Raw genomic sequence first — 24,793 nt, forward strand, 5'->3', positions numbered from 1 at the left:
ACTGAAGGTTTCAAATGGGTGTGTCTTTGTACTGTATTTAAACATTTTTTACTTCACTATTTGTCTTGGTTCTGAGGATGTCTTAATGTAGACGAAAGCGCTTAACCAAGTGGATTTGTTACTTAACCAAGTGGATTTGTTACTTTCAAGATTTTTAGATTAAAACTGTGTTTTAGCCTTCTGACTAGCTTTGTCATCTTTATTATTGGAATTGTTTCGCAGCCTGGATACTTGTGGATTATTTTGGTTAGCATTCTATTCATTGTTATATTTATATTTATATTTATATTGTATTTATAGGCGATTCAGCATTTTTTTCATACAATTAAATATTTTGAAACATTTCTCTGTTCTATGATTCAGGTATTACCTTGTTTTTATACTACTGTTATATATTATTTTAGTCAAGTGTATTTTCTTATTTGTTTTAATGTTGTCTATTTATCTCTGCAAAGTGCTATCATAAACAAACTCCCATAAACTTGCCTTCAGAAAATATTTACCTTTCTCAATAAGCATTCATTTGTTAGCCTCTTTTAATGCCACCATTTACTGAATTTTACAATTAACTTTTATTACTTGTCTTTTTATACAAAAATAACTTAACACTTCCCTTTTAAAATTATACTGACACACAAAATTCACTGTATATCAATTACTGAGATGTACACACATTAGTAAGTCTCTTTATTAGTTACGTTTTGTAATTATTACATTGAAGTGGTTCACACATACTGTATTATCCTTAAAGTTGTTTTTTTTTAAGGAGACATGCTGCATTTGTAATTTTATAATATAAAAGCTTTTGAAAGTACTCTTTGTATTGTGCAATCACTTAGAGACTCTTATATATCAATGTTCTACCTACACAATCATTTAGTTTCAGATTCTAGAAGGTTAGGGCAGTTGCAGATCTGGCTTGTCAGACTGATTTGATACCCTGATACTCTGTCACATCCTATGTGTGTATGAGACAAGTGGAAGAGTTACCATAGCAATAGTCATGGAGAGATTGTGGGTGTTGATATATTTAGAAGAGCAATATTCTGGTTGTCTATTGCCTGAAGCTGTTAGCACCCCATACCTCTCAACTGTACCTCATTATGGGAAATGTTCCTCATTTTGAGTCTTAAAAAGTCCACATTCCTCATTGTTCCATATTGAACATATTCAGTGTTAATCTTTTTTTTAACTGATATCCATGATGAATAATACTAAATCTTATTAAATCATCAAATGGATACTTTATAGGTATAAAGTAATGCATTTTGACCATGCTGTGAACCTCCTAGTTGAAGTTGTTTATAATCTGTTAGTGAGTGTTCCATGTTTTGCCTGTCTGTTCCACATTATGAGAGGTAGTAGTTTTCCATATTCCAGAGATGGAATGCTAAGAGTCATGCCCTATTCTCTGCTGTTACACTGCTGCATCTTTTTGATGTGATTCTGCAAGATGGAGTGCGAATGGACTGCATTAAGTATCCACAGAATAATCCAAGGTTATTTTGACACCTGTATGAGACTAGCCGAGCAACACAGCTGAAGAAACCATCAGGCAGTTTATGCAACAGACACTGGAAATGAGAATATTAAATTAAACCTAATTAAACCCTAGTTTCATCCTTTTGTTCTTAGTATATGTCAGGTTAGGTCAGGACTTGTCTTTGCATTAAGACAGTTCCAGGCCAGTCAGCTCAGAGCTAAGGGCCTAAGAATTCCAAATTTGCTCTTTGCTGTGATCATTTAAATTACTGTTGCATTGTAATAATTCCATTACACAGAGAAAGAAAGATGTGTTTTAATTTCTTGATCTGATTTTAATTCATTTTAACAGTCTGTATCTGCTTCAGTTAAGGTCTTTAAGTCTATATTAGTAATTCCAGTAAATAGACCATAGGTTCATAGATGTATACTAGACTATCAACCACTAGGGCCCTTATACGCCTAGCTGTGTAACCCAAATGTGACCCATAAATTTGATTTATATAGTTGGTGATTTACTAACTGCCTCTATCCATCAGAGACATAGAAGTCAGACCAGGAATGAATTTCTGATTACCCATCCATTGGTCCAAGTTATACTTAAATAGGGTTAGAGAAGATCTCTGCATAACACGGATGAGGAACCTGTTTTAGAGAAAGGGAATTTTCTGAGATACATATCTGTCTCTCCAACATGTCCTGTTTATGTTGCAAGCAAGATTTAGGTCAGTAGATCTAGCAGATTTGATGCTGTTTGTTTTGCAGATGTGCCAAAGATTCATTAGAGCAGTGTCCAGGGATGCCTTGTGTGCCAGGCATAGATCACCTTTCAGTAGTCTGTAGAAGACTGAATGTCGAGATAGGGCTTTGAGGCAATCTGCATAGGACGTTGTATTTATGCCCTGTATTCTTTTTGTAAGGAACCTTTTTGGACATTCCAGTTGCTGCATATGTCTGGGCAGGTATATACCAATGGGAGCATTACACTCAATGATAGGTCTGATTAGGGCCGAGTATAGTGGTACAGTGACTTCCCTAGACCTAGATGTCATGAACTTACTTATAAGTTGAGCAACATAGAAGGATTTTCTTACTACCTTGGATTCATGTTGGTCAAAGACCAGGTTACTGTCTACATGTACTCCTGGATCCCTGACTAGTGGGTCAGCTCTTAGGGGGTGTTTTATTGATGATGTAGTTTCCTTGGGTGGCTGACTTCCCAAAAGGTTCTAAAATGCATTTCTTGGCATTGAATTTTAAGCCGTGGCTTTGGCAACAGTCATTTATCTGTGTTAGACCCTCTTATAAGATGTGAGTTTCTTGGGAAGATTCTATGACTGTTCCCAGTTTGCAATCATCTGTGAACTTGGTCAGCCAGAGGCTTGACATTGGCCCTGACAGGTAAGAAGTAGATACCAAAGTGGAGTGGGTCCAGCACAGAGCTTCAAGGGGCTCCACTGGTGACTGGCTTCTTGGAATAGGTGGTCTCACCAATCCTAACTTCCTGGATCCTCTGTGTAAACCAGCTTCCTATTCAGCATATTATATTGGGGTTTATGCCTGATTCCATAAGTTTGGTAACAATGACCGAGTGGACTATTGTATCAAATGCCTTAGCCAAGTCAAGGTAGGCAGTATGCACTGTTTTACCCTCATTCATTGTCTTGGTGACCTTCTCAAAGAAGTCCACCATGTTCAGTAGGCATGACGCTTTCTTTTTTAACATTACAAACATTCTTTGTTTATTTTCCAGCTATATGACACAAATTGGACAAATCTACATATGCGGTGCCCTTCTTTACCTTTACTTTAGTGGCAGCCATTTTGGTATTAAATCACTTCACAGCTGTCCCTTCTTTATGCAATAGGGGCATACCTAATCCTAATGTTTACACTCATCATAGGTTCGTAGATTAGTACTAGGCTAACTGCCCTTGCAAGCCATTTTAAGCCTAGCAAATTTCATCTTCTTCTTCTTCTTTTACATTGTTTATTTGGGATAGTTAGCTTATTTCATATCATTACATTTCTGTTTCCAGTTACTCCTGTTTGGTATCTACTTCTCTGAAGTGCAAGCTAACACAGAAGACCTCTGGCTAACGAAGTTCGCAGATGACTGCAAACTAGGAGTCATAGTCAAGTTCCCAAATGATTTGGACATCCTACAGAAGTGCCTCGCTGAGACAGATGTCTGGTGTCAGAGCCATGGCCTCAAGCTCAATGCCAAAAAGTGCAGTTTCATCCCCTTTGATAAAAACTCTGTACCTATGAAATACCACATAGGCAGCAATCTACTTAACACCGAATGTGTGATAAGAGACCTTGGGACCCAGGTGGACAGTAGTCTCTCCTTTGATAGTCACATCACCACAGTAGTCAGGAAGTCCTACTTGGCACACCTCATCATAAAACTGTTCTCATCCAGGAAAAAAGAGGTCATTGTTCCCCTCTACTGGACACTCATTAGACCCATTATAGAGTACAACGTCCCTTTTGGAATGTACCTCACAAGACATCTGCAGCAGCTGGAAAGGCCACATAAGTACCTCACAAAGAGGATTACTGGCCTCAAACAAATGCCCTACACTGACCGCCTCAAAAAACTCCAGCTTTACTCCGTAGCATATCACCTACACCAAGGTGATCTCTGCCTAACATATAAAGCTATGCCAAACCCAGAGCTGTTGGACATGCTACAGCTAAAGAAATCCCAATCCCTCCGAGCTACACACTCTAGGGACCTAAACCTTGTCACCACAATAAACAGGACATGCTGGAGGGATAGATTCCTGTCCCAGAGACTTCCCATACCCTGGAACAGGCTACCCATCTATGTCAAGCAAAGTTCTTCATTAGCACTCTTCAAGAAAAATCTTGATGAGTGGATGGGAAATAGGAAATACACCCTGATGATCACTTCTGTGTCTCTGCTCGACGGTGGCACAGGAAAATAACTTTTTTGGGTGGCGTAAGCCAGGGAACCTTGTTGGCTAGGCTTACATAGGCCCTTGGGCCGATAGCCTAGTACCTACCTATGAACCTATTACATTTTTACCACCAAAGGGAAAAAATATGATTTTACTGAGAAACAAGTTCTTCCTCCTTTTAGACAGGCTATCTGCCCATTTTCAACTTGTTTCCTGTTTCTCCATTTAAATTCAGAGATGCACCCACTTACAGCCTTGGACATCCTGACCACTATTCTCCTCTCCTCCAAGCAAGGCTTCGCTGCACAGACCGTGCTTTCTAAATCCCTGCTCCCAAACTGTGGGAATCTCGCCCATCTTTTTTTAAAGATAATTCCTCGTACCCAGTTTTCCATTCACAAATAAAGGCACATTTCAAAACTCTAGGAAAATGCAGCTGCTGTTTCTCTGGTCATATAACTTAACCTCTTAATTCCTGTCTTCCATCTACATATCTTGCTCTAAGTATCTCATTGTGATTCCTTCAGCATGCTAGATCTGATTTCCACTGTATATATAATGCACGTATATAATGCGTTTTCTTTTTACTCTGTGTATAATCAAATGTATTTATTGATTTTATTCCCTCAAGCCAACTATGATATTCGCTTTGTATATATATATATATATATATATATATATATATATATATATATATATATATATATATATACATATGTATATATATATATATATATCTATATCTATATATATATATATATATATATATATATATATATATATATATATATATATACATACTGCAAACTGGGAGCCATTATTGAATCCCCAAATGATGTGGATACTCTACAAAAGGGCCTTACAGAAACAGATGCTTGGTGCCAGAGCCATGGGCTCAAGCTCATTGCTAAGAAATGTATAGTTATCCCCTTTGGGAAAAAACATGTACCTGTGAATTACCATATAGGTGGCAGTGCACTAAACACCGAAAGTGTGATAAGAGACTTAGGGACACAGGTGGACAGTGGTCTCACCTTCGATAACCACATCGCCACAGCAGTCAGGAAATCCTTCTATGTGGCACAACTCACCACTAAGGGCTTTTCATCCCGAAAAAAGGAGGTCATTGTCCCACCGTACTCATCAATCATTAGACCCATTATAGAATACAACGCCCCGTTTGGTATGTACCTTGCAAGACATCTGCAACAACTGGAAAGGCCACAGAAATACCTCACTAAAAGAATCACAGGCCTAAAGCAGATGCCCTATGCTGTCTGTCGAAAACAACTTCAGCTATACTCTGTCGCATATCGACTAATCAGAGGCAATCTCTGCTTAACATACAAGGCCATGTCAAACCCAGAGCTGTTGGACATGCTACACTTAAAGAAATCCCAATCCCTCAGAGCCACACCCTCCTGGGATCTAAACCTTGTCATCATCATCATTATCATCATCTTCTTTCGGCTGTTCCCATTAGGGGTCGGCACAGCGGATCATCTGTTTCCATTTCTTCCTGTCCTCTGCATCATGCTCTTTCACACCAACCGCCTGCATGTCCTCTCTCACCACATCCATAAACCTCACCTGAGGCCTTCCTCTTTTCCTCTTACCTGGCAGCTCCATCCTTAGCATCCTTTTCCCAATATACCCAGCATCCCTCCTCAGCACATGTCCAAACCAATGCAATCTTGCCTCTCTTGCTTTGTCTCCAAACTGTCCAACCTGAGCTGACCCTCTAATATACTGATTCCTAATCCTGTCCATCCTAGTCACACCCAGTGCAAATCTTAACATCTTTAACTCTGCCACATCCAGCTCTGACTCCTGCCTTTCCGACAATGCTACAGTCTCCAACCCATATAACATAGCTGGTCTCACTACCCTCTTGTAGACCTTCCCTTTCACTCTTATTGGTACCCGTCTGTCACAAATCACTCCTGACACTCTTCTCCATCCATTCCACCCTGCCTGTACTCTCTTCTTCACCTCTCTTCCACACTTACCATTACTCTGAACTGTTCATCCCAAGTACTTAAACTCATCCACCTTTACCAACTCTACTCCCTACATCCTCACCATTCCTCTACCCTCCCTCTCATTTACACACATATATTCTGTTTTAGCCCTGCTGACCTTCATTCCTCTCCTCTCTAAAGCATATCTCCACCTCTCCAGGGTCTCCTCAACCTGGTCCCTACTCTCACTACATATCACAATGTCATCTGCAAACATCATAGTCCACAGGGCCTCCTGTCTAATCTCATCTCTCAACCTGTCCATCACCACTAACAATAAGAAAGGGCTCAGGGCTGATCCTTGATGTAAACCCACCTCTACCTTAAACGTATCTGTCACTCCCACTGCAGTCCTCACCAATGTCACACTACCCTTGTAAATATCCTGTACCACTCTTACATACTTCTCTGCCACTCCCGACTTCCTCATACAATACCACAACTCCTCTCTAGGCACCCTGTCATATGCTTTCTCTAAGTCCACAAAGACACAATGCAACTCCTTCTGACCTTCTCTGTATTTCTCCAACAACACTCTCAGAGCAAATATTGCATCTGTAGTGCTCTTTCCTGGCATGAAACCATACTGCTGATCACTAATCATCACCTCCCTTCTTAACCTAGGTTCCACTACTCTTTCCCATAACTTCAAGCTGTGACTGATCAGTTTTATCCCTCTGTAGTTACTGCAGCTCTGCACATCACCCTTATTCTTAAAGATAGGTACCAAAACACTTTTTTTCCACTCTTCAGGCATCCTCTGACTTTCCAAAACTTCATTAAACAATCCAGTTAAAAATTCCACTGCCATTTCTCCTAAGCACCTCTATGCTTCCACTGGTATGTCATCTGGGCCAACAGCCTTTCCATTCTTCATCCTCCTCATAGCTGTCCTTACTTCCTCCTTGCTATTCTGCTTCACTTCCTGATTCACTATTCCCACATCATCCAACCTTCTCTCTCTCTCATTCTCTTCATTCATCAGCCCTTCAAAGTACTCTTTCCATCTACTCAACACACTCTCCACACTTGTGAGTATGTTTCCCTCACTGTCCTTTATCACCCTTACCTGCTGCACATCTTTCCCAGCTCTGTCCCTCTGTCTAGCCAACTGGTACAGGTCCTTTTCTCCCTCTTTAGTGTCCAATCTCTCATACAACTCTCTATATGCCTTATCCTTTGCCTTCGCCACCTCTCTCTTTGCCATGCGCCTCATCTCCTTATACTCATGTCTACTTTCTTCATCTCTTTGACAATCCCACTTCTTCTTCGCCAGCCTCTTCCTCTGTATACTCTCCTGTAGGGAGGAGCATAGGGTGACATACGAGAGTGGAGGAAGATGCACACAGGTGGATTATATCCTATGCAGGAGGGCCAGTTTGAAGGAGATTGGAGACTGTAAAGTGGTGACGGGGGAAAGTTTAGTTAGGCAGCATAGAATGGTGGTCTGTAGAATGACATTGGTGATCAAGAAAAGGAGGAGGAGTGTGAGGGCAGCACCAAGGATCAAATGGTGGAAATTGAAAAAGGGTGATTGTGAGGTGGAGTTCAGGGAAGAGTTTAGACAGGCACTGGGTGGCAGTGAAGAGTTACCAAATAGCTGGGTAACTACAGCAGAGCTAGTAAGGGAGACTGCTAGAAAGGTGCATGATGTGACATCTGGGCAGAGGAAGGGAGGGCAGGGAGACCTGGTGGTGGAATCAGGAAGTACAGCAGAGTATACGGAGAAAGAGGTTGGTGAAGAAGAAATGGGATTGTCAGAGAGATGAAGAAAGTAGACAGGAGTATAAGAAGATGAGGTGCATGGCAAAGAGAGAGGTGGCAAAGGCTAAGGATAAGGCGTATAGAGAGAGTTGTATGAAAGGTTAGACACTAAGGAAGGACAAAAGGACCTGTGCCGATTGGCTAGGCAGAGGGACTGAGTTAGGAAAGATGTGCAGCAGGTAAGGGTGATAAAGGATAATGAGGGAAAAGTACTCACTAGCGAGGAGAATGTGTTGAACGGATGGAAAGAGTACTTTGAGGGGCTGATGAATGAAGAGAGAGAGAGAGAGAGAGAGAGAGAGAGAAGGCTGGATCATGTGGGGATAGTGAATCAGGAAGTGCAGTGGATTAGCAAGGTAGAAGTAAGGATAGCTATGAAGAGGATGAAGAATGGAAAGGCTGTTGGTCCAGATGACATACCTGTGGAAGCTTGGAGGTGTTTAGGAGAAATGGCAGTTCATATATTGTGGATTCAACATGGTAAAAGCCTGTTATTGAAGATGTTGTTTTGAAGCTGTCTTTTCACCATTTTGGTTGTTTAGCAAGTTTTGAATACTCAGATGAAATACTAATACCTGTGGCGCAACGCTGTTCCAAGTATGTAAGAATGGTACTGGATATGTACAAGGGTAGTGTGATAGCGGTGAGATCTGCAGTGGGAGTGACAGATGCGTTTAAGGTGGAGGTGGGATTACAATAAGGATCAGCTCTGAGCCCTTTCTTATTTGCACTGGTGATGGACAGGTTGACAGATGAGATCAGACAGGAGTTCTTGTGGACTATGATGTTTGCAGATGACATTGTGATATGTAGTGAGAGTAGGGAACAAGTTGAGGAGACCCTGGAGAGGTGGAGATATGCTCTAGAGAGGAGAGGAATGAAGGTCAGCCGGACTAAGACAGAATATATGTGTGTGAATGAAAGGGAGAATAGCGGAATGGTGAGGATGCAGGGAGTAGAGTTGGCGAAGATGGATGAGTTTAAATACTTAGGAGCAACAGTTCAGAGTAATGGTGAATGTGGAAGAGAGGTAAAGAAGAGAGTACAGGCAGGGTGGAGTGGGTGGAGAAGAGTGTCAGGAGTGATTTGTGACAGACGGGTACCAGTAAGAGTGAAAGGGAAGGTCTACAAAAGGGCAGTGAGACCAGTTATGTTATATGGGTTGGAGACAGTGGCATTGACAAAAAGAGCTGGATGTGACAGAGTTAAAGATGTTAAGATTTGCACTGGGTGTGACGAGGGTAGACAGGATTAGGAATAAGTATATTAGAGGGTCAGCCCAGGTTGGACAGTTTGGAGACAAAGCCAGAGAGGCGAGATTGTGTTGGTTTGGACATGTGCTTAGGAGGGATGCTGGGTATATTGGGAAAAGGATGCTAAGGATGAAGCTGCCAGGTAAGAGGAAAAGAGGAAGGCTTAAGATAAGGTTTATAGATGTGGTGAGAGAGGATATACAGGTGGTTGGTGTGACAGAGCAAGATGCAGAGGACAGGAAGAAATGGAAACAGGTGATCTGCTGTGGCGACCCCTAAAGCTGAAAGAAGAAGAAGAATTACATCTTTTTCCCACTGGCCTTTCGGTAATTTTCCAGTTTCTTTTTTATCACATTCTTACTTGCTGTCATTAATAATTCCACTAACTGTTTTTGATTTTCTGGAAATCACCCTTGATATTCCATTATTAATAATTTTGACGTTAGCTGTATGTTTCCTGCATCTTCTATTCTGTGCTGTATTATCTGCGTTATTTCTTCTTTTTAGCCTTCTAGTACCCTGCAACTCCAGAAAATATGCTCCCAGTCCCCCTGTCTTTTTCACATCTCCAGTCACTCCCAGTATTCCAGGGAACATCCTAGCCAATCTACTAGCAGTGTAAAAGTATTTATGGAGACTTTTCCAAGTGAAGAATCTAAGTCTTCAGGACTTTGATACATATCTTGGGAGTCTCATAATTTCATTCCATTCTTCCTCTTTATGTTTGCATTCAGTTCCTCTTCCCATGGTCTTCTGTGTGCATCCACTTTCTCCTCTTCCGTGCCTCACACTCACTTCCTCCCTATTCTTAACAGTCCTTTGGTGAGCCTCCCCTCCTGCCTTCAAATACCTACTTTCGTTATCAGCTCTAGATCCCGCCACTCTTGTGTTCATCTGTCTCTCTCATCCTACCCCACCTACTTCTGAACCCTTGACATTCCCATTCCAGAGTATGAGCTATATTATATTCTTCTCTTATTTGTGTTCCCATGTTTTAATATTGTTTCCCAGTTTTAACTGAGACCAGTAGATCATTTTTTGCTGTGCCTTTCTCAACCTCTACAGGTCATTTTATGTATTTCTATCCTCTCACCTACCTCTAATCATTATTATCCTTACAATACTACTTCTATTCCATTTCCTTCATCTCCTGATAAAATCTTTCTGTGTTGCTTTTTCCTAATCTGTCTGCAGATTATTTTCTTCTCCTAGCAATATATCTTCTATGTCCCTTTACGATTATCCTTCCTTTTTCTCCTTAAATCATCTCCTTCCAGTCTGCCAAATAGTCTACATTTGCCATCAGTGCATTAGCTGTCTGACATGACTGTAGGTTATCCACTAAGGCTGGAATACCCAGACCCCCTATATTAGTTGGTAGTGTCAACTTCTCCCACTCCACCCTTGGCTTCACCCCATCTCAAATAAAATCCCTCATTAACTGCTTCACTTTTTCAGGAATGTGGTTTCAGCTAAATTCCGGAAGGCCTGTCCCACATATAGAAATTAGGGCATGATATACATTTCTGTCATTTGAACTCTGTAATCCATTTATAACTTTTTTGTTGACCTCTCTTGTAACTGTTTTTTTTATCCTGTCCAGTATTTTCTGGTAAGTTATTTTTTCCCATTGGTCTACCATTACTTCTGCAGGTATTTCTCTTGTGAGTCCCACATCCCTTCCATTCAGTATTTTCTGGTAAGTTATTTTTTCCCATTGGTCTACCATTACTTCTGCAGGTATTTCTCTTGTGAGTCCCACATCCCTTCCATTACTTCCTCTCTGGTTTTTGTTTCTGTCTCTACTACTAAAATTGCTTTACTTTATTTATTTATTTATTTTTTAACTAGATATTTCACCAAATTTACATATCATGGCCTATATTTTTGGGAGGTCTTGTTCATATTTTATTAACATCAGTAAAATGGCACCTGCATATGGGATCAGTTTTCTTCTCTGTCCTTAGAAAGATGCTACAGTAACAGGGATTGTGTTAACATACATTTTCTGAACTATCTGAAGTCTGAAACTCAAATGTATGTCATTATTTGGTTACTGCAATCCTCAGATCATCCCGGTGATTACCAGAAAAAAAACCCACAAATTTTATGAGGAGCATACCATAAATATGAGGCAAAAATCTGAACATTCTGTAAAAATGTAGACAGTTGAGAGGTATGATTTCTTCTGACAGATATGTTTCAAGAATCAATAAGGTGTGATTTTGTACACCTCATACAGCTTAGTCGTCTCTCTTTCTTTGTTCTTGCACCCAGTATGTTAGCATTCCATGAACGTATTCTTATTTCTGTATAACCCATTTTATCTGGAGTCTTTTTTACTTCCCTCTTCCAATTCTTCTTTTCCTATTCTTTCCTTTTGGATCCTAGTTTCCTGTTTCTTTTCCCTTCTGTCTCACTGCTCTCTGAATCTGTTTCTCATTACTATCATTTTTGCAACACCCCTCCTTCCCTACCTATGTACAGTATCCAACTATTTACAAAGATGCATGCTTTTTTAGAGAACTCTGCATACTACTTGGTATGTGTTGCATTCGGCGCCCATCCTTTGATCACTATAACAGTGCTAATATTGTGCAACAGCTGTTTGCATGCTCCAGAATATGCAGTTCCTACCTACATACTCTCTCTTCGTTGTTTCCATTGGTTTCTCCTCCTATCCGCATTCTAGCTTTGTCTGCTTCTTAGATTCTTCAGGTCTCCCTGTGTTACTGTTTTATGCTCCGACCTGCAGGTGTACTTCGCCATTTCCTGGTTACCCCATCTCTACTGTCTCTTTTTCATACTGCCCAAACCCCTAAGTCATCCCTTTCCTGCCTTCATTTGTTTCTCGTCTTTCCCCTTTTTTATGTGAAGCTTGGTTCTTAGTGTTTCTGGTTGGGACTATATTCCTATACAATGTCACTTCTCTTCCCTCTCAACACCCAAGTTCGTATTTCTCCTCATGTATATGTGGCTCATTATGCCCAGTATCAAACATCATGAATCCTTTCTCTGCCCCACTTTCCAGTTTAAACCATGTTATCACTCTTTTTACAGATCCCTTCTCTACTCTTCTTACTTTAATCCCTGCTGCTCCTGGGCACCACCTTTTGTATGAGTAATTTATGTCATATGTCTCCGCCCTTCCTTCCTGGTGCCTTCTACACAGAACTAACCTTTCACTTGATCTACATGCATACCCCTTCCTGCCTTGCACTTCAAAGGGGAACCACTCTCAATTTATATTAGACAGTGGAAACAACATAGCAACAAAGTATATTTACTTGTTTTGTTAAAGAAAAAACACAGCAGAAAATAAATTGCATATTATTCATATTATCTAATGATTGGTAATACATACGTTTCAAATGTGTACAATTAGCAAATGTCCCTCCATTCAGCGACATGGTATTTACAGTCTGTGCAGGGCTGCTAACATTTATACCCTTCCTTTTTTTGTTCTTGCTGGTCTTTCAATGTGTGTGTTATATCGACTCAACTGCATGTTTACGGTGAAACATAATATTAATGTCAATTAAATTATTAATGTCTCTTCATAAGCCAGCAGTTATTTAGACTATTGAATTTATCGTCATCCCCTCCAACCCAGTGTTCAGGTTTCTCCTTCTCTTTTCTCCGCCGACCCTCTCTCTATTTTGCACTGGTGTGGCCCTTCACAAATTCATTCTCATTTCTGTTCTGTCTTACTTTTTTCAGTGTTTCAGCATTTTTCTTTTAATCATTCTTGTTTCTTAAATAATGGGAATTATCCTGGACCCTTTTCCATCTACAATTTCTCTGCTCCTTCTTTCTCCACTTGCCCTGTTTGTTCCTTATTCTTCCCATGCCTGGTTGGTCTCCTAAGATTGCCCGGTCTTTTAATATATTCTATCACTTCTCTTGGATCAGTGAAAGTCTTGACAGCACCCTGCAAGAACACTATGAAGTTTGCTGGGTATAAGATTTGCCATCTTACCACTTTTCATGACAAGTTCACATTACTAGGATATATTTATCATTTCTCCTCATCTCATACAAAAAAATCTTGTTCCATGAAGGGAATTTCATATACTATTTTCAGCTTCTTGCCTGATTACCATAGAAGTCCATGGATCTTCTCTCTTAAGGCAAAAGTTTGAAATTGAGCTATTATGGGTCTCGCTTGCATCCCCTCCCCATATATTGGCTGCCTAGCAGTTCTGTCGGCCCTTTCAATCTGTACCTGCTTCTCAGGTATCTCTGACCATTTGGCAGTCAGTTCCCTCATAGTGTTATTGCATTTGGTTCCTTTGTTTTTTTTCCAGTATGCCGATGAATTTAAGATTTTTCCTGCAGGCTCTGCATCTGTAGCTCCCAGGCACTCCAGTCATGCCACTGTCACTTCTACTCATGCCATTAGTTCTTCATTTTCAGACATTATCTCTTTTACTGCTAGTTCATTTTTGTTTAAGGTGTCAATCACATGTTCTTTTTTTTTGCCCTAAATGGTTAGGTTCTCTTGTAAAGAGTTTTTCATTTCTCTGAATTCCTGCCATATGGTTTCCCAAGTCTCAACCTCTGTTTCAGGTTCCCCGAACCTCACCATCATTATTTGTTTAGGCTCCTTCTTGCACGTCAAAGGGAAGCCACTGTGGTTGGGACTTATGCCTTTTATTTTCAGTTGACAGCTGGTTAAATTGCTTTTACCCTGCTTAGTTACAGATGCTGATGCCTAGGCACTTCTAAAATACCTTATTTAACCCACTGTACCTACAGAACTCTGCACTTATGCTGTTTGCAGAGCGACATCATACTGGAAGCAATCAGTTTCTAACTCTAGATCTAGTCAGTTGCATATTCCTCCTAGTTGTAAAGTCAGGACTCAGTTTCTTAAAGAGGGCTAGAGAGGTACTCTCCTTGACATGAAGAGGGAGTATTCCCAAAGACTCCCCCATCTGTGGAATAGACTCTCTCTCCATGTCAAGCAGAGTACCTCTCTAGCCCTCTTTAAGAGAAACCTGGATGACTGGATGTGAAACAGAAAATATACCCCTGGGATCACACTTGTGTCCCTGCTGGAGGGGAGAAACAGGTGCTGACTTTGTGGGAACATAGTCAAAATTCTTGGCTAAGATTACAAGGGCCTACGGGCCAGTAGCCTAGTATCATCCTATGAACCTCTCCTCTTATATGAGTAACTACTTGAGCATGTAGGATCATGAACTTTAGCTGCTTTTAACTTATAATATTTATACAGACATTGGTTTGTTTGTAGACAGTCTGGCAAGGAACTTTAACACCACAGCTACCAACAAGCTATCTTGTTATTGCTATGAATTTCACAAAGGCAAGGTTGCTAGGCAGATGCAGTCTGTTCAATGCTGTTTTTAAATGTTCTTCATGCTGTCTTGTTTGCAAATGTTAGACTGCAGTCATCAGTGGAGATGCGTACAGTAGGAGTAGGTCTTTAAGTAAGATGATGTTATTTCAACAGCATGTAGTCAAGACGATTTTTGTAATTTTATATTTATTGGTATATTCACGTATTGGAACAGATAAGTAACATTTTGTGGAAATTAGTAATAATACTTTTATAATTAGTATACATTTTTAAACACCAGTGTTACTGCTTTGCATGCATGCTCGTGCGTGTTTGTGTGTATGTGTGAAATGCCTTTCTCATTTAAGAATTTTAGATTGTTTTCTGTCACTCGTAACACTAACGAATACCTCGATACAGATATACTTTAGAAATACTTCTCTGTTGGTGAGCACTATTATCTGCAGCTATTACGTTTCACAGATGCATCCAGAGAGCAAGACATTACTTCCATGCTTTTTGTTCAGTACTGTATATGTTCAGATCACGTATTAAATAACTTTAACAACCTGAAGCAGCCAAACCTTTTGATACATTATCAGCATGCTTTCTACCAATCCCACTTTTTGGATGTGAGGGCCTTACATAGAAAGGTATGTAGGTACCATCTTCTAAAGTTAAATCTGCAAGAGGTAATATTTTTCTTGTGACCTCTTCTGTAACTTCTGCAGTGAGTACATGTATGGACTAGAACATTAACTCGGAGAGCATCATCTTGTTATTCAGAACCAAGAGAGATTTAAATTTCCCACCTGGTGCAGACATTGTATTTCCAGTTTTGTAGATTGCTTTATTTTTATATTAAGGAGATTTGATTGACTTCATTTTAGTGATGCCAAATATTTATTTACTGCTTTTTTGCCCTCTAAACTGGGAGGTGGATGTCCTGTTAAGTAAAACTTCTCTAAGTCATCTTAAGACACATTTTATGCAAATTATATCTATCTACCTACAACATCACTTTTAATGTAATTTAGGTAAAATGGTTAATTTCACAAGTTGATATGAAAGACTAATCATTCTACAACATAAACTGATGATCTGCATTTATTATTTGGCTAAAGAAGTTTAAATAAAAAGTCTTGTCATTTAAAGTGTCTCAGCTGAGATATGCATTTTGGGCTTGACCTTAATATATGCTGCTTCCTGCTTGGTTCACAGGCATGGCAGTTTGCCCATTTGGAAGAGGTACCGAGCAATATGTCAGACCCCAGAATTTACATGAAGATAACATACTATTGCCTTTCCCTGCTCAGCACGTAAAGTTTTATCTTTCATCCACATGAAAAGTACTTGAAGGCTCATGGCGTCTAGCTTGCATAGCCAGTATGGTAATATAGCATGTCGCCGAATGTCTTTACAATAATTCCGCATTACATTTACTGTTGTTTGCTAAAAATAATTAACATAACAAAAAAGAACACATTTCAGAAGCAAGGGAATATAGCTTGCTCTAGCTGTTATGAATCTATGTAGGCACTGATCTGTCTCTGCAATAGGGCCATCATTCCTACCATATGTGTTTAGGTTCACTTCTAGGCTTTTTTTTAACACCCTCTGGAATAAATATGTTGGTACAGTAACAATGAAACTTACAAGTCCGTATTCTATATAGTCTATTGTAAAGTGCTGACTACAAATCTCAGCCATACTGATGTAGTAGTATCTTCATGGGTACAGCCTTCTCAGAACAAGTGTCTTGTTGTCCATTACAGGGTATAACCGACTCAGAAAAAAGAATCCAGCACCTTACAGCAGAGAATGAAAGCCTAAAGCAGGGACTCAGTGTAACTCAGGGACTACTACAGCAATTGTCTTCCATCCCAGCTCAGTCTTCTACCCTTCTGGTTAAGGTAAGCTTCCATCATCTCACTGTGTATTACGTGCTTAAAACAGACTCAGCAGGTAAGAAGGGAAAAGTGTTAATTCTAAATGGTATATTCTGTTAGTGAATAAAATGCACTTTGTTTATATGCAGAAACTCAGTAACTATGTTCAGTTTCCTTTCACTTTACTTAAAATGAAATGCATAATACGTGCAGCCCTAATTTATTTACTTAATCGTCTATATTAAGTTAACCAAGAAAATGGACTTGACTGGTCTAGCGACCCTTTTCAGCCACAATAAGGTCAAAAGCAATTCAAATTAACATAACGGAAATGGTATAAGACCAGTTTCCCTACAGCAGGTGTAAGTCAAGTGAATATATCACTATATCTGTAATTACATTTTAATAGATATCAAGTGAATTTAAAGGCACGCAGGTAGGTGCGAGCATGTGTGGGTGTGCTTTCTTTGCATGCTTTAATGGGTGAATGACAGTGATGTTCTCTTTTACTTGAAAGAAAGCTGACTCTGTTACCTGAGCTACAGGATAGAAGTGGCAACCCATATTTTCATCTTGGTTTCGTAGCATCATGGGGGTTAGCTTATTTTAAGAATGGACATTAATTGCATTTGGTGAACTATACTAGTCTAGCTGGAGTTAGCAATGTTGCCAAGATGACCAAGATGGGGGTGTTGGTCCTGTTGAGATATTATTAATTCTTGCAGCAGGTTCTTACATCCAGAAGCTCTTGCTTAACAGGAAAAAGCTTAGCAACCTTGTATATAAACTTATTATTGGAATGAAAGTCCCTGTTGGTCACTAAAGGTCTAAAACTGGTAAAATAATCATAAAAAGAAGAAAAACAAACATAACCAGCTTGACCACCATAGAAAACTATTTATTAAAATGAAATAATAAAATTGATAAATAAATACTAAAAGACTAAAAGCCAGTCCAAAAAATTCAGGATAAGCACTTACATCCTTCCGGCCTTCCTCAGATCCATAAAATGCAACAATGTCATTTCCTTATTATCATTGTCAACGTCCAATCAATTTTCTTCCATAGGGCAGTCGCCTCCTTGAATCCAGTCTATGATCAAGAAGATGACACTGCCTAGTTTATCAACCAATCATTTTCATCTCAGGAGCAGCTGTCCCTTAAGAACTGGTTTTAAAGGGACAATACCATTTAAACCAGGTGGGAGATCTGCTCATAAGTCTGCAATCCATTTGGGGAGAGTGACGTCCCCACATATTATCACATTAATAACAACGTCCTAAGCACACAATCAGTCGTGAGGGATTTGGGCACCCAGGTTAATAGCAACCTGACTTTTGACCACCATGTTGCTTCCATTGTATGGAAAGCTTTCTACATGGCCCACCTCATAAGTAAAGGTATCTTATCTAGGGACAAGGAGGTTATAACATCCCTGTATTCTTCCCTTATCAGGCCAATTATTGAGTACAGTGCCCCCTTTGGCATGTACCTTGCAAAGCACATGCAGCAACTGGAGAGACCACAGAGGTTCCTCACCAGAAGAATCCAGGGCCTCAAACATCTACCCTGCACAGATAGGCTAAAAGCCCTGTCCCTCTACTCAGTTTCATACAGACTCCTCAGAGGTAACCTCTGTCTGGCATACAAAGCAATCTCAGACCCTGCCTTGATGGGACTGCTGCATATCCACAAGTCAAGCCCCACTTGTGTAACCCACACGAGCGATCTCAACTTGGCCTGTGACATCAATAGGACTTGTTGGCGGAACAGATTTATGTCCCAGAGACTCCCCATCTGTGGAATAGACTCCCTCTCTATGTCAAGCAGAGTATCGCATTATCCCTTTTCGAGCGCAACCTGGATAACTGGATGGAAAACAGCAAATACACCCCTGGGATTCCACCTGTGTCCCTGTTGGACAGGGGCTTTGGGTGCTGACTTGTCTAAACATGGGTTAAACTCTTGGCTAGACTTATAAGGGCGTCGGGGTCAATAGCATAGTAACTTCCTATGATCCTACTTAATTTCTTCAATTTCAGTCCTGTTGCACTAAACACACATCATCCTATCAGATGTTTAGTTACATATAGTTCTGATGTTTCCCAAATATGTAACATCGTCAAAAAAAATTGGAAGAGAATTGATTGGATGTTGAATATGATAATAAGGAAATGACATCTTTGCATTTTATGGTTCTGAGGAAAGCTGGAAGTTTGAAAGTGCTTATCTTGAATTTTTTTGGACTGACTTTTAGACCTTTACTATTTACTTTATCAATTTTATTCTTTTATTTTAATAAATAGTTTTCGATGGTGGTTGAGCCAGTTGCTTGTTTTCTTCTTTTTATAGGTACATAGGTTCATAAGTGTATACTAGGCTAATGGCCCTGGGGCCTTTACAAGCCTAGCCCATTGGATTACCCTGGCATCATGCTACCCGACCTTATTTCCCAGTGCCTCTGTCGAGTAAAGCCACTGGAGTAATCCCTGGGGTGAATTTTCTATTATGATTATTATTTTACCGGGTTTAGACCTTTAGCGACCAACAGGGACTTTCATTCCACTAATACATTTGTTTGTCTTGGTCCTGTTGTTGCAGATGGATGAAGGGAGTAAAGGACAACTTAGAGCAGATGATATGTTGCATATGCTTAGAGTGAAACCATCCTTGGTACTAAATATGAATTGTGTGCAATAAGAGTTTTCAGCAAGTTCTGCTAATCCACTTCTTGTTCTTGACCTAAATGCTGAAGCACACAAGGATTCTGATTTACCTAATGAAACTGAGACTTTTGATTGAATATTTTCGGAATGTGAGAATGCTGCCTATCATTTGAAAAGGTTACATTGGCAGCTTTTTCAGCTGATGCATGCCTATATATGGGAACACCTACCCTGATTTATTTGCACAGTGGCAAGCAGTTAACATTGAAACTAGCTTTACATACATTTAACTGTTAATTGAATACTTTAGCCCACTGAAGAAAAAAACAGTGCAGTTGATTAAAAAGAAACAATTAGAACTTGAAAGTGTGATGCTCTCTGATACATTTATACATAAATTAGAAACTTTGCAGTGTAATCTTAATTTGTTTGATAACAGGATGAAAAATGTGAAAGTCATAAACTAATTAGAGATTTTCAGGATTTTAAAATTGGCAATTTGTTTCAATGGCCTTGGGATGTGACTGAAACTGCTAAGATTAAATCTGGAAAGAATAAGGACGTTTCTACTAGGCTGTCTACTACATCTGACATAGAGCCTCTAGATATACATATCATATGCAAACAAAGCAGCTGCGTCCAGTACTGACCATACTGAGCATACTGATGTGCTTAGTTGTTCAAGCGGATCAAGTACAACAGCAGCTGCTTCTAATTATGAGAAAGTGACTACAGTTCCTGCCTCTAGCTCCGAAGATGATACTGAGGCCTTTAATGTAGAAAAAGTTATGTAGAAGGGAGACTGTCGAAATGATAATCTTTGTAATTTCCAGCAGTTGAATGTAGAGACCAGACCAAAAGAAGGGGCCTCTGATCTTACAGTTTTTCAAGGGCTCCCTATATTTATCAAATAGCAACAACATTTGCAACAACAACAAAGGTCCCTGAGCAGAGGGAGGAAGAGGACAACAATGTAGCACCACTAGGAGCTATGATCAATGACTCTCTCTCGTTGTTATCTCTCAACATACATTGAATGAGACACAGATACATCTGCTGAACAAGGGTTTATCATTTATGCCAGCCCTTAGCTCAAGACTTAGTGAAAAGTGAATGTTTTGGAAGAAATATCACATTGAAGAACATTTTTGCTAGTAAGAGTGATGACCTGCCAATCAATAGATTCGAAAAGCCAAGTACTTTTTTTTGCCAGTTCCACATCCTGCTGTAGAATTATTTATGTGAATGGGTGAGAAGGATGTAGCTGAATTACATCAGAATAATGATTGCAGAGGTTTTCACAGCCTCATCAGCGATAAACTAAGAGCATTGCGACAATTGATGAATGATGAAAGGATAGTCATCAAGCCTTCTGATAAAGGAGGTGCGATAGTTGTGCTGGATACCGATGACTATCAGAGAAGAATGTATAACATGCTGGCTGATACTCAAACATATATGAAGATACCCAAATGGGAAATAAACAAAAAGGTTAAAATGTTCATGGTATTTTATAAGACTTGCTCATGACAAGAACTGTTACACAGGAGAGGTATGATTACCTTAGGGTTGAACACCCATACATACCAGTGATAAATGGACTCCCTAAGAGACACAAGAGCTCCCACGACCCACCCATTTGACCTATTGTTTCAAGTAGGGGATGGGATACTGAACCTGTTTCTATGTATGTCAAGCACTGTTTGAAAAGATTACTACTGAAAGCTAGTACAGTTCTGTGAGATGCTTCCCATTTTTGGAGACATTATACCAGAAATTGAAAATGGTTGACTTACTAACTTATAGACCTGGACTTACGATGGTTACTATGGATGTTCACAGTCTCTTTACTGCCATTCCCAATGAACATGGGATATCTGCAGTTAGAGACTTCATACATACGCAAGCTGAAGAAGCAAAAGCCGGTCTATTTATTTGTACTTTGCTGAAACTTATTCTTGAATATAATATCTTTTTATATGAGGATGATTACTATTGGCAGAAGTGGGGGGTTGCCATGGGCACCTCATGTGCCAGTAGTTATTCTAACATTATCTTGGCTCAGTGGGAAATGAGGTATATATTTAATGAGATCAATCCATGGGTGAATGACATTATATATTATGTTTATTTTGTGGACAATTTATTCCTTATATGATAAGGAGATGAGACCAACCTTCTTCATTTTGTAAAGTATTTGGAGATGACTACCACCTTCTTAGAGTTTGATGTTCATAAGTCAAGAACAGAAGTAAGTTTCCTTGATGTCAGAATCACTAGAGATGAAACAGGGTATTTCAATATGGCAGTTTACTGCAAGAATTGTTGGAGAAATCACCTCTTGCATAGGATGAGTATTCATCCAGGACATATCTTTCCACAAATAGTGAAGGGACAATTTATTTCTGTATCAAGACTTTGTACAGATACGGGAACTTATGAACATGAGAAACAACTCTTTCGCATAACTTTCAAGAACAAGGATATAGAAGTTAGGATGCTCAGCTCCATACCATGGAAACACGAGGGTTAAGGAATACAAAAGTATGCCTCTTCTTTTTTGATAAGATGGATAATATTGGAGATAGCCAAGAATGTGAAGAAGAAGAGTGTCCTATCAGATGTTTACTTACATATAGTTCTGATGTCTCCCAAATATGTAACATCATCAAGAAAAATTGGTCTATTCTAACTGTAGATAATAACTTGAAACATATAGTAGGTGAGACACCTCGTTTTTGTTTCAAAAATCACATGAATCTTAAGAGGTTGCTCTGTTACAAGAATGTGAAGAGATCTCTAAGTTTACAGCCTTTAAGGAAAGGCACCTTTTCATTTGGAAGATATAAGGCTTGTAATAGTATCAATACCATTAATGAATTCACGCACCCTAATACTCACAAACGATACTGACTTAACAAATATGTAGATTGTAATACCAGGAATGTGGTTTACATTGCTACATGTACCTGCTGTCCTTGTTATTATATTGGCAAAACCAATAGACCTTTCCAAGAATGTATCCTTCTGAATGATATGAATGGCATCAGAAATAAAGTCCAAAGCAATGCCCTCTCACAGCACATTATGTCCAACCCTGACCATACGTTTTTGTTTATGGTGTTAGAAATTGTTACTGAAAGCTTAAGAAGAGGTGACGTGCAACATGACTGAAATTGAAGCAATTTTAAATGGATTGTAGACTTATTAGCAGATCGCTCACCTGGTTTAAATGGTATTATCCCCAATTCTTAAGGGGCAGCAGCTCCTGAGATGAAAATGATTGATTGATAAACTAGGCAATGTCATCTGCTTGATCATAGGCTGGATTCAAGGACGGGCTACCCTATGGAAGATAATTGATTGGGTGTTGACTATGATAATAAGGAAATTACATTGTTGCATTTTATGGATCTGAGGAAGACCGGAAGGTTGAAAGCACTTATCGTGAATTTTTGGACTGACTTTTAGTCTTTTAGTATTTACTTTAGGGATTTTATTCTTATATTTTAATAAATAGTTTTCCATGGTGGTCAAGCCAGTTATCTGTTTTCTTCTTTGCATATAAATTCCAGCTACCCAATAGTTTATCATACCAACCTGTATGCTGATTGAAGCTAAAGATTGAGCTGATGCAAATATCCAGTTACATAAATTTATGTACATGATCAGTAGACACCTACAATGTGTTTGTGATGGAGGTGATAGACTGGCATATAAATTCACACCTGCTGCAACCATTTTATATGCAATGGACATAAGTTACAATCTCACAGTCATATGTTGACCACTAAGTAATCTGTAATGTGTGGCTGGCCTAAAAATCGTATGATGAATGCAAAGTACTGCCTCAGGTTATTCTTAACACCTACCACATCTAAATGAACTTTACACTTTAAAGCTGTAGAACAGAGTTATAATCACTAGCTCCCCAGGATTTTGTAGACCTTGGTCTGAACTAAGTGTTTCTAGTGCAGATCTGCTGACAGTAACTGAAATAGTTAACATATTTTTACAAGTATTAATGAGGTCTCTCCAGGGCCAACATCCCACCCCTGTCTTCTTGACAATATTGTCATTTCCAGCTAGACCAGTTTGGCACACCAAAATGCAACTACTTTTCACCCTTTAAAATAAGTTAACAATTAAATGTTTTTATGGTAGCAGTTGTTTTAAGCAGCTATTCCTCAAATGGTGGATAACATTTTTGAAAATTTATAAATAATAACCTGAGTCCGCTACAATAAAGACTATCCAATAATCCAAGGTTGACAGGCAAACAAACGTAAAAAAGTATAGTTTTATTGTCCAAAGATTAACAAATAAACGTAGATCCCTTACAACGTGAATTGAGCGCTTTCGTCTCCACAAACCGGAGACTTCATCAGAATAAAATGGTACAAATTGGGTTCTCTTTTATATTCTACCTGTGTCATTAAATTGTTTAATTTAATTAATTAATTAGTTAATTGCATACTTGAATATTAAGTCCTTCCTAGTAACAGTCCTTAATTTAAAAAATACATACATCTATACTTCCATAACACAAAATAAAACCATAATAGTTGTTGAAAATGCAGTTGCAATCTGTTTACTGCATGTTCACATAATTCACCTTGGAACCACATTATTTAAATGCTCTATTTGATCATTGTTAACTTATATATACAAAATTTAACTAATTTTATGAGAGGGGAAGAGGGGAATATTGCAAGAATGTATAGCAAGAAATATACACACAATATGAGCAATATATAAAAAAATATACTTCTGTTAAGCATATAAATAAGTAAGGAATGTGTTTAAAATGTATTATGAATAAATAAGATAAGTGAATGTAGTAAATAAATATAGTAAATATGTATACACATATACACAGGGTCCCTTTGACGCTGCACATGGCTCCAAATGTATTACCTAAAACCCAGAGTTTGATGCTCTAAATTGTACACGAGCAATATTAAAATAATAGATAAAATAGAATGGGAATTAATAAATACACAGCGTTATTGTATGAAAAATCATGGTGGATATTGTGAGCTATTGTGAAGTACACATTAAATAGAATAAATATCAAATTACAATGTATATATATTTTACAAAAATGAATAAATAAATGAATAAGTGAGTGAATGAATAAATACATTAATAAATGGATAACAAAATCTATATAAAATTAATTGACAATTATATTTCCATTATTGTAATATTGCTCATGTACAATTTAAAGCATCAAACTCTGGGTTTTAGGTAATACATTTGGAGCCATGTGCAGCATCAAAGGGACCCTGTGTATATGTGTATATATATTTACTATATTTATTTACTACATTCACTTATCTTATTTATTCATAATACATTTTAAACACATTCCTTACTTATTTATACGCTTAACAGAAGTATATTTTTTATATATATTGCTCATATTGCGTGTATATTTCTTGCTATATATTCTTGCAATATTCCTCTCTCATAAAATTAGTTAAATT

General features: G+C 38.7%; 1 protein-coding gene across 1 annotated transcript in view; it reads left to right on the top strand.

Moving 5' to 3' along the window:
* Nucleotides 1-24,793, top strand: part of LOC122797784 (kinesin-like protein KIFC3) — a gene marked incomplete at its 5' end in the record, with an annotated part of 595,169 nt that overhangs the window by 133,737 nt on the left and 436,639 nt on the right. Inside the window, one exon of the mRNA XM_044066305.1 lies at nucleotides 16,525-16,662. Within this exon, the coding sequence (XP_043922240.1) occupies nucleotides 16,525-16,662 (138 nt within the window). The remainder of the gene's footprint in view (nucleotides 1-16,524; nucleotides 16,663-24,793) is intronic.

This window comes from Protopterus annectens, chromosome 3.part1 (assembly GCF_019279795.1).
Source record: "Protopterus annectens isolate FY-2018-M chromosome 3.part1, PAN1.0, whole genome shotgun sequence".
NCBI classification, from domain to species: domain Eukaryota; kingdom Metazoa; phylum Chordata; order Ceratodontiformes; family Protopteridae; genus Protopterus; species Protopterus annectens.